Source organism: Pan troglodytes, chromosome 7, assembly GCF_028858775.2.
Source record: "Pan troglodytes isolate AG18354 chromosome 7, NHGRI_mPanTro3-v2.0_pri, whole genome shotgun sequence".
Taxonomy (NCBI): domain Eukaryota; kingdom Metazoa; phylum Chordata; class Mammalia; order Primates; family Hominidae; genus Pan; species Pan troglodytes.
This window is the reverse complement of record NC_072405.2, coordinates 153010649-153020631: the sequence shown is the minus strand read 5'-3', so window position 1 is coordinate 153020631 and position 9983 is coordinate 153010649. Positions and strand designations below refer to the sequence as shown.

The 9983-nt window shown below is 57.5% G+C and overlaps 1 protein-coding gene across 2 annotated transcripts; it reads right to left on the bottom strand.

Annotated features, from left to right (window-relative positions):
• Positions 1-3514: 3514 nt before the first annotated feature.
• PSCA (prostate stem cell antigen) lies at positions 3515-9883 on the bottom strand. Of its 2 annotated transcripts, none has more exons than XM_009456079.3 (3): positions 9790-9883; positions 4847-4954; positions 3515-4319 (listed from the first exon to the last, which is right to left on the bottom strand). In XM_009456079.3, the coding sequence occupies exons 1-3, from the start codon at positions 9881-9883 to the stop codon at positions 4108-4110; spliced, it is 414 nt and encodes a 137-aa protein (XP_009454354.1). In that variant the 3' UTR covers positions 3515-4107. The 2 variants fall into 2 exon arrangements, with proteins under 2 accessions (XP_009454354.1, XP_528247.2); XM_528247.8 differs by lacking the exon at positions 9790-9883 and adding an exon at positions 5719-6990.
• Positions 9884-9983: the final 100 nt, after the last annotated feature.

Sequence of the window (9983 nt, the reverse complement as noted above, 5' to 3'; positions counted from 1 at the left end):
TTAAAATTTTATAATTTTTAAATAAAATTTTGAAAAACAAATTTACTTGGCTTCTTGTGCACCTGTCCAAGATTAAGCCCGTTTCTTATGAGTCCCCACAGGCACCTGAGAAGGACACCATGGCCTACACTTGTGAGCCCTTATAATACCTAAAGCTGTTGTTTTAGAAATAAACAGATAATGGGGCCAGGCGCAGACTCACGCCTGTAATCCCAGCACTTTGGGAGACCGAGGTGGGCAGATCACGAGTTCAGGAGATTGAGACCATGGTGAAACCCCGTCTCTACTAAAAATACAAAAAATTAGCCGGGCGCAGTGGTGCGCACCTGTAGTCCCAGCTACTTGGGAGGCTGAGGCAGGAGAATGGCATGAACCCAGGAGGCGGAGCTTACAGCGAGCCAAGATAGCACCACTGCACTCCAGCCTGGGTGACAGAGTGAGACTCCGTCTCAAAAAAAAAAAAAAAAAAGAAATAAACAGATAACTAACATCCTTAGTGCCTCCTACTCAGCCTCCTTAATAACTCCCATCCCATACAGGTTTGCACCCCCAATAGCCATGTGGTCACCTATTCAATCAGGTATAAATAACTTGTCTCTCATTTGGGATCATGAACCCAATGGTTACCAGTGTATCAATAACATTTGGTTTGGGGTCAATGTACAATAAGACAGGCAAAGCCCTATAATATACAATTATATAACATCACTTATCTGAGAGCTAAGCGGGCAATTCGCCTTATATTGGCTGGAGTTGAGGCTGCCATTGGCTTACCGACCCCATGGGGAAAATTTTCCTATCATGAGGCAACTCTTCAAAACTTTACTTCTTCATTCTACCCACTGTCTCATAAAACAGGAGACACTTTAGATACATTAAAACTCTCCCTTGATTCCTTTGCAGATATAATAATGGATGATAGATTAGCATGAGATTAATTATTGCTTGAACAAAGGAAAATGTGCACTATAATCAATAAAACCTGTCGCATTTATGTAAACACCTCAGGTCAAATAGAAGAAAATGCGCGTAAAATATATGAGCAAGCTGCCCGGTTGCATAAATATAACCAAGGCTCTGATCTCAATTATATCTGGTCAACCATTAGAAGCACCCTCCTGAGTCTCACTTGCTTCTGCCCTTCCTAGGACCTTTGTTAGCTATCTTGTTATTACTAATTGTTAGTCCTTGCTTGTTTATCTTCTTGGTAAACTTTGTGTCTTCTAGATTACAATAGGAAACATCCCAACGGCTATGAAATGCTGGCAGATATTATGCTGGGGTTTAGGGATTTGAGTTCTGCACTTTTTTCTTTTTTGCTTTTCTATCATTTCTAAAGATGAGGCGAAGTGGGAAGACAGGGAGGTGCAGGTTCTAGTCCAGATGGAGCCATGGGGCCCTGAGTGAATAGGCAACCTCTGGAGCCTGAGTGCACCAGGGCTGCAACCTGCACTGTTGGTGCAGGTGGCCCTCCCTGGCTGGTCCTTGCCCTTGGAGAGGTCAGCCGTCTGTCCTTTGAGGAGGCAGCAGGACGGGGAGGACCTCTGTCCCCCACGTGCCATGTGGCCAGAGGAGGCTCCTGCCCCATCCTCATGGTGTGAGGGAGGGGCAGGGTGGGGCATCCTCAGAGGCCCTTAGCTCAGAGGCCCCGTGACCTGAGGGACAGCTCAGGAGGTCAAAGGGGGCCACAGGTTTCAGGCTGGCCCTGGCATCGAGAGTCCAGAGAGGCCTCCTGCATCCTTGCCCTTCTTCTCCTCACCTGGTCCAAGGCATTCCAATGCGAGGAAGTCTGGGGAACAGGGTGTGAGGGTCCTGTCTTGCTCTGTCCTGGACACCCCCAGCCTGATGTGGATGGGCCCTAGCCCTGGAGCACGCTGCCTTGTGTCTCTGAACCTAAGCCCCAGGGAGAAGGACCCCCTTCCACCAGGGGGTAGGGGCTGCTGTGTGGGCACTGGAGTGGGCTGAGTCCTGTTCAGTGAGGACAGCCGCTCTTATCACTGAGGCACCTGCCTCTGCACTGCAGGCCTCCAGAGCCCCTCCCTGGCCATCTCAGCATTCTGGATCCTTTTTCCTTGCTTTACTTTTTTTCTCCCAGTTTTTATCACCAGGGTGACCAGGAGCAACTGAAACAGCAGTGGAACATACCATACCAAGGGTTTGATAACTGTGTGCTAAGTGGATGGAGCCGGGCAGGGCACCAGCCTCCCTCACCCAGCGTCCTTGATGCTCCCCAAAGCAGGTCAGCAAGCCCGGGCCGGCAGCTTCAGGAGACACAGTGTGGCCAGAAGCACCTGCCTAAGCCTCAGGCCCCAGTTCCTGCACCTGAGTCCTGAGGGGTGCAGAGTTCTGTGCGGGCTCCCAGGTCTGCAGGGCCCTCGCAGAAAACAACGGCCTAGCCCTCAACTCTGGACTCAGGCCCTGGGCCAAGGCAGGTCTGAGTGTGCCTTGGGCCTGGGAGGGTGGGTAGGTATTGGGCAGGCTGAAGCCCAGAGCTCACCATGGAAGCCGGGCAGGCTGGGCTGAGTGTAGGCGAGGCGGGGAGGGTGTGACCAGTGCCCAGGGTCACTCAGATGCTGGCCTGGGGAGCAGCACCCTGCTAACAATGCCACCCTGGGCCCCCAGTGTTCAGGAGGGAGGTCTCCCCGTGAAGTCACATGTCAGACGGGAGGCCTCGCTCTTTCCAGCACAGCTCTGCCCACTGTTTGCTCCATGACCCACCCCCAGAGCTCCAGGCCAGGGTTCCAATCCTGGCTCGGTATGGGATGTGGGCAACAGACCCGTTCCCTTTCCTGAGCCTCTGTCTCCTCTTCTCTGAAACCGCCCCCCGAGCCCCACCCCTATCACCCTTGGAGGCCTCACCCTGAGCAGGTCCCCACCCAGGTCACAGGCTGCACCCCTAGCCCTAGGGCGGGAAGCAGGCTGTGTGCAAAAGGCTTCCCCTGAGCGCAGAAGGCAAGTGTGGATGGTGTCCTCCCACTCAGGGGCCTGGGGATGCTCACGGGGCACAGATTCTCCCAGAAAGAAGCCTCTGGAGGTGTAATGGGCACCCCAGAGAGGGAAGGCGCTGGGGTTCAGGGTTGGGGGAGGCCACCTGTCACCGGGGACCCTGCTGTAGTGTTTGAATGCTGTATGGTGGGTGTGCAGCTCTAAAACAAATTTTGAAAAATGGGGGTGCTCACATCAGGCCAAGGGGATGGGTAGGAGCTTGAATGGTAGCAGTCCCTCCCCCCGGAACGCTCTCCTTCCTGTGAACTTTCTGGGTCCATCCTCCCAGCAAGGAGGGGTCATAGATGAGTCGCAAGGCTCAGAGAGGTCTGGCCACATGCTCCAGGCAGCACAGCAAGTGCAAGTCCTGGGAACTGCCCTCCCACCCTCTGCAGGGGCGTCCTCCTTTGAGGGGCCAAGCTTTGCTCCCGTCAGGGCAGAGGCTGCAGCCCACGTGACCAGGGCCCTGGTCCAGACACAGCCCTGGATCCGGTGCCCGCCTGGGGTGTGCAAGGACAGAGGGTCTCTCTGGCTTATCCAACAGGTGTTTATTAAGGGCCTACGCTGTGCTGAGGCTGCCATTCAGGGAGCCCCACGAATGTGAGGCCTGGCCTCTTCCTCCAGGCCTCCAGGCCCCATCTCTGGAGACTCCCAGGAACTCACGTCGACTCCTGTCCTCCAGTTCTACTCAGTCCACTTCATCTCAGCCTTTACTGGGCCCTCCTGAGTGCCTGTCCCCTGCTGGGTGCGGGGGACACCATGGACCAGACCTGGCTCAAGTCATAGATGGGGTGGGCAGGGAAGGCTTCCTGGGGGAAGAGGTGCCTGAGCACAGGGTTAAGGGTGGAGAATGCTGGGCCATGGAAACAGCAGCAGAGAGGGTTGGAGGGGCCATCTGCAGGCAGATCTGTGTCACTAGAGCCGATCTGCCGGGTGGGAGTCCTGGAGAGGGCCATGGGAGGGTCAGGGTGGGGGACAGGGGTGCAGACATACATGGTCAGATTTGTGTTAGGATGTGCCTCAGGAAACAGGACAGGCTCCCACTGGGCCGGGTGTGTGAGGAGTGGCACAGAGGCCTGGGGCACCACACCCAGTGTGGGCTGCAGCGGGGCCCCCCAGAGCCTATAGCTGGCCGGATCCCCAGAGCAGCAGGCCGAGTGCAGGGAGCAGCGCAAGGATGGCGGCAGCCGGCTGCAGGGCATGGGCCCCGCTGGCGTTGCACAAGTCGGTGTCACAGCACGTGATGTTCTTCTTGCCCACGTAGTAGTCCTGTGAGTCATCCACGCAGTTCAAGCTGCAGCCTTTGCTGATGACGGTCAGGAGGCCAACTGCGCCTGGGGAGCAGCGGGATCCGGGGATGGGGCTGCCCTGTGTGCTCACCCGCCTGACCTGCCCCAGGCCTCCTCCTGTCCCCACCCTGCCTAATGCTCTAGAGTCCCCCTGGGCTGGCCTCAGGATTGCAAGCAGTGCGAGGGCCTGGTCTCGGCCCTGGTCTCAGCCCTATCCAGATGTCCAAGGCAGGTGGACCACCCGCTGAGCATCAGAAATGGGGTGAGTGAGTGAGCGAGCTCAGGGATGGGGAGGGACAGACGGGTGGAGGAGTGGAAGATGGAGGATGGGGAGGGACAGACGGGTGGAGGAGTGGAAGATGGAGGATGGAGAGGGACAGACGGGTGGAGGAGCGGCAGATGGAGGAGGATGGCTGGAAGGACAGATGCTGGGTGATTGTTGGGGGTGCAGGTGCGGGACGGGTCGGGGACAGGTGGAAGGAAAACAGCACATAGATGCAGACAGATGGCCAGAAAGATGAATAGTTCAGTGGCAGAGACCTAGGCCTGGCGGCTGTCGTCCCCCCACTCACGGATGCGCGCGGTCCAGCACTGCTCCCCCAGCTGGGTGCAGTTCTCCACCTGCAGGCAGTCCTCGTTGCTCACCTGGGCTTTGCAGGAGTAGCACAGCAGGGCAGTGCCTGTGGGGTGGAGCGGGAGGGGCCTCAGAGGCTGCCTCATAGCTCTCCCCAGGAATGGGGGCTCCCGGGCAGGTGGGCCTCCATGGCGGTGGCCTGAGGAAGTCCTCGGCGCCCTCTTGTCACCCTCAATGTCTCCTCCCCATCTTCACGGCCCCCTCCTCGGTGCCTCCGAAATGTTGCCCTGTTTAGTCCCTCGGTGGCTGCTTTTGTGACCGTGTGTTTCAGAAGAGGAAGCTGCGGCTGTGGGGGTGACTGACCCCGGGACCCTGGGTCGGGAGGGTCCCACCTCAAGCAGAGCAGCTCCCTGGGACCCTCGGAAGCTGCAGTGCTGGGACTGGGCCGGATGTAGACCCCCGGGTCCTCGCAGGACACCCCCAGCACCTCCCCCTTGTGCCCCCAAAAGCACTTCTTAGCCTGAGGCTTCCTGTCCCATGTCTCCCAGCTCCTCATCAGCATCTCTACCCATCCCTCTGTCAGTCTGTCTACCTGCCCCCTAGGAGCCAGGCCCTGCCCCACGGTGGTGAAGGAGAGTGACTCCGTGCTGCCCCTGCAAGCCCCGGTCACAGGGGACGGCAGGGAACAGGTCGCTGCCTGGTCGTGCCAAGAGCTGCCCTGGAGGAGCGGAGGCTAGGGCGAGAGCCTCACCCCCTTCCTCTCCCTTCCTCCTTCCTCCCCCTCCTCTCCGTGTGCCCTGCAGGTATTACTCTGGCCCCCCCCGGCTCACCCCTGCTCCCTTCCCTGCTGGGGGCCAGCCAAGGCCTCACCTGGCTGCAGGGCCAAGCCTGCCATCAACAGGGCAAGCAGCACAGCCTTCATGGTCACTGGTGGGCTGTGGTGGAGAGGGCCTCAGGTCACTTTATATGGCCTCAAATGGGGAGAGGCTGGACTGCCCACAGTCAACACCAGCGGGTTTCCTGGAGCCAGTGAGGGCCCCGGGGCTGGGCAGGTCCGAGTCTCCTCCCTGAGCGACCTGCACCTCCCTCTCCCTTTGTCCTTCTTTCCACCTCTGGAGGACAGAGCCTACCCAGGGCCATATCTCAGCCACCCCGGGCTGAGGGCTGAAACGTCCTCAAGACCCAGATTATGCCTCTCCCACCTCCCCCACCTCACAGTGCAAGGCCAGACAAGGGAGACCCTTTCTCCAGACTCCTCCAGGCCTCGGCCTTCCAGCCAAGGATGAGGGCTCCTCCCTGGGCCCCGTGCTCCTATAGAAGCTGTGCCGCCCTCTGGGGCCCACGGCCGGCAGGGTGATGAGCCTTGGTCACAGCGTCACTGACAGATCATTAGCAGGTGCTGCAAAGGACAGGGGCAGGCGCTGTTCCGGTGTAAACCAAAAGTAACATTCTAAGGCCCCCCAGCCATCTGAGTGGAACCCTCCTCTTGGCAAGGGCTTTCTGAAGTTAACCTGAAAAACTAGTTCAGGCCATGACAGCAAAGGGTTGGATAGCCTCATTATCCCTCCTCCCTTCAGAACTCTGGAACAGCCAGCGTTAACATCAACACAGGCCTTCAGTCTGATGAGAAACATTTACCATCTATTGTCTCGGAAGCCTGCTACCTGGAGGCTTCATCTGATGATAAAGCCCTGGTCTCCACAACCCCGTATAACCCAGACATTCCTTTCTATTGATAACTCTTGCAACCGATTGCCAACCAGAAGATGTTTAAATTCACCTATAACCTGGAAGCCCCCAGTTCCAGTTGCCCACCTTTCTGGACTAAACCCATGTATATCTTCAATATATTTGATTGATGTCTCATGTCTCCCTAAAATGGGTAACATCAAGCTGTGCACTGACCACCTTGGGCACATGTTCTCAGGGTCTCCTGGGGGCTGTGTCACAGGTCATGATCCCTCATATTTGGCTCAGAATAAATGTCTTCAAATATTTTACAGAGTTTGGCTCTTTGTTGACACAGGGGACAGCCTCCCTGGGGAGGAGACCCTGTTGGACGGGCCTTCATTTATGGGGCATTCAGTGTGGGCTGAGCCCTGGGCTAGGTGCTTTACCCTCAGGACCTTGAGTGACCCCTCAGCTTGGAACTTTAGCTGCAAACGAGTCGGGGAAGTGCAGCTTTTAGCAGCCTCTGCAGTAGCAGGAGGCAGGGGCTAGGCCCAGGGCTGTATGGCCTCTGTCTGCCCCAGATCCCCTCTCCGTCCTGCTCCATGTCCTGAGAGGCTGGTCCAGCTCCCACAGGCAGGAGATGAGAGAGTGGAAGAGGCAAGTTCAGGCCAGCTCTCATGCCAGCCAGCTGGGCGGTGGTGGAAGTGACTGTGGCCCTCTAGAGAAGGCCCAGGCTCTCCTGCCAGCCAGCTAAGTGTTGGTGGCAGTAGCTATGGTCCTCTAGTACAGGCCTAGGCTCTCCTGCCAGCCAGCTGGGCGGTGGTGGCAGTGGCTATGGCCCTCTAGAGAAGGCCCAGGTCCCGTCAGCCAGGCTTCTCCCGTCCCCCGGGTTCTGGCCAGCCTCTGGTCACTGTGCTCTCCCCCTCATCCCTGCAAGCCCGAGGGGCTGGTGGCTTCCTGCTGCTGGCTGGCTTTGAGGGGGACTTGTGGCCGCTGCTGTCTCCTTCAACCTGACCCCTGCCTTTGTACATGGACCCTGAGTTAGATAACTCTGCCTGGCAACCCTCTTGGGTATGCTGTTGTTCCTGCCGGAAGCTGGTAGGTCCACTGTGGTCCGTGGCCCTGCCTGCTGCTGAGTGTGTGTCTGGAGGGAGACCGGCCCCTTCTCCCCTGACGCTCTCTCGTCCCCGCTGATGGTTGTCCGGCCTTCATTGTTACCTCCTCTCCTCGATTTTGCCCCTGAAAAGGCTCTGGCACATTTTAGGGGGTGGTGAGGATGTTGCAGTCAGGAAAAGTCTTGGGGAATCGGCCCCTCTCCCAGCAGGCCTGCACCATCCAGGAAGGCCTGCACCGTCCAGGAAGGCCTGCACCGTCCAGGAAGGCTGGTAGATGTTTCTGGGGTGTTCAGGGGACATCAGCTTCCCACTGTCTCACCTTGAGTCTGGGATCAAGGTGACACTACTGATGGGGGCAGGGACGATGCGAGACCCGACCTCCCTGGGACTCAGTGGCACCAGGAATCTGCCTTTGGGCTTCCCCCGGGGCTCCAGGTCAGCCCCTGTCCTTCTGAGGTCTCTCCTGCCTGCCTCCCTGGAACCCACTGGGTTGGGCTCTTTTCCATGGAAATTGTCTCTTCTCTGGCAAGTGAGGAGCCTGAGCCCAAGAGGGACAGGAACTTACTGGAGGCCATGCAGGGTGACTGCAGCCTCCCCCAGACTCCTTGCTTGCCCACTCTGCCCACCCAGAACTTTCCCTCTGGACACGCCCTCCAGCCCATGTCCTGTAAGCTCAGGACAAGGGGCCTCATACAGTCATGAACTGCTTCCGTGTGTGGCTGACAGCCCCTGTCCCATCCTCCCTCCGCCCCCGCCCCAGCTCGCCGGGGCTCTGGCCACTCCCGCACAAGACGTTTTCTTATCTGTCTCTGTGTTCAAGGTGCCAGCCTGGAACTTTCCGTCCTCAAATATTTATAGGTGTGTAACTGTTTGTTGATCTGATTTGATACACAGTGATTGCTGTAAGGCAGTGGTTCTCACGTGGGTGACTCTGCACCCCCAGGGAATGTTTGGTGATGTCTGGAGGCATCTCTGCTTATTCCAGCTCAGGGGTGCTGCTGGCCTCTAGTGGGTGCAGGCCAAGGAGGGGGCAACACACAGGATCCCCACCACAGAATCCGCAGCCCCAACATCCGCGCACTGAGGGTGTGGCTGGTCTGAGGATGGCCCCGTGGTCACGGCTCCTATACGGAAGACCATGGCTGTGACATTCCTAGAGCCCCACCCCTGACCACAGGTTGGGTTCTGACCTCACCCCAAAACTGAGCCCTCACTGTGGTCAGTCTGAACTCTAATCCTGGTTACCTAACGAGCCCTGGTTACGGCCCCACCCTGAGTCCTAAGACTAGTCACACCCTGAGCCCTGGCCCTGGCCACTGGCTGAGCCCTGATCCTGGTCACAGAATGAACCCTGACTGTGGTCACCCTCTGATTTTTGACCCTGGTCACAGGCGAATCCCTGTCCCCTGTCATTCACACTTTGGCCATACACTGAATGCAGCCTCTGAGCCTAAACTGAGCCTGGATCTTCTGGCAGTTCTCCTTTCTGGGAAGTTCTGCCACAAGGGGCATGGCTTCCTGCAGATCCTCATCTGGTGGACAGGGGCTGAGAGGCTGATGTGAGTGATAATAAAACTCCAGTCTCCCGGTCAGCTGGCTCTGTGTGAATTAAACTCTTTCTCTATTGCTATTCCCTTGTCTTGATAAATCGGCTGTATCTTGCCAGGGGTCAAAATGAACCCCCTGGGTGATCACACACTAGTGTATTTTCTTCCTTCTCTTCCTCTCTTTCTGATCCCTCCCCAGTGCCAGAATGGACTTGGTCTTTGAGAAGAGGCCCAAGGTTCCCTGAGTAATGGTAGGAGCACCTGGGGGAGCCCCATGCATCTTGGGGATCAGGCCCCAGTTCCGACCCCAGTTCCATGCCAATCTCCACTCCCCACCAGCACCACCCAAGTCCTGGGAGACCACGTGATCCCATGTCCCTGAGGGGGTAAGCAGTCACACCAGGGATGGAGCGAGCCTTCCTGTCCCAGGAGACCCTGCCTTGGGAACCCCCATCCAGCGGCCCTGGGTTCCAGTCCCACCATGTGCCTGGTATGCCCCGTGACTAAGCGTCCTCTGCTGTGAAACATCTGACTCTAGCATGCTCAAATTCCTGCCCCACAGAATCATGTGCAATAACAACAGTTAGTGTGGTTTCAGTGTGACTCACCCTTGGCCTCCTTCCTCTTCTCTGCCAGTTGCCTCCAGGGACTCCAGATTTTCCTGTTTGCTCTTGGCCTTCTGCCCACCCACCCCACTGCCATGGGCCCAAAGCAGCCGGGTTCCCTGGAGATCCTGTCTTCCACCTAGTGCAGGGCATGAGGCCGGGGCCAGGACAGCCGGACCAGGCCCTGGGGCTTCTGA

Coding starts and splice junctions, on each gene's coding strand:
- PSCA (XM_009456079.3), bottom strand. CDS start 9,883: ATGGCAGTGGGGTGGGTGGGCAGAAGGCCAAGAGCAAACAGGAAAATC. Junction 4,955..9,789: donor GAAGAGGAAGGAGGCCAAGG/GTGAGTCACACT, acceptor TCCACCCCACAG/GCACTGCCCTGCTGTGCTAC. Junction 4,320..4,846: donor GTGCTGGACCGCGCGCATCC/GTGAGTGGGGGG, acceptor GCTGCTCCCCAG/GCGCAGTTGGCCTCCTGACC.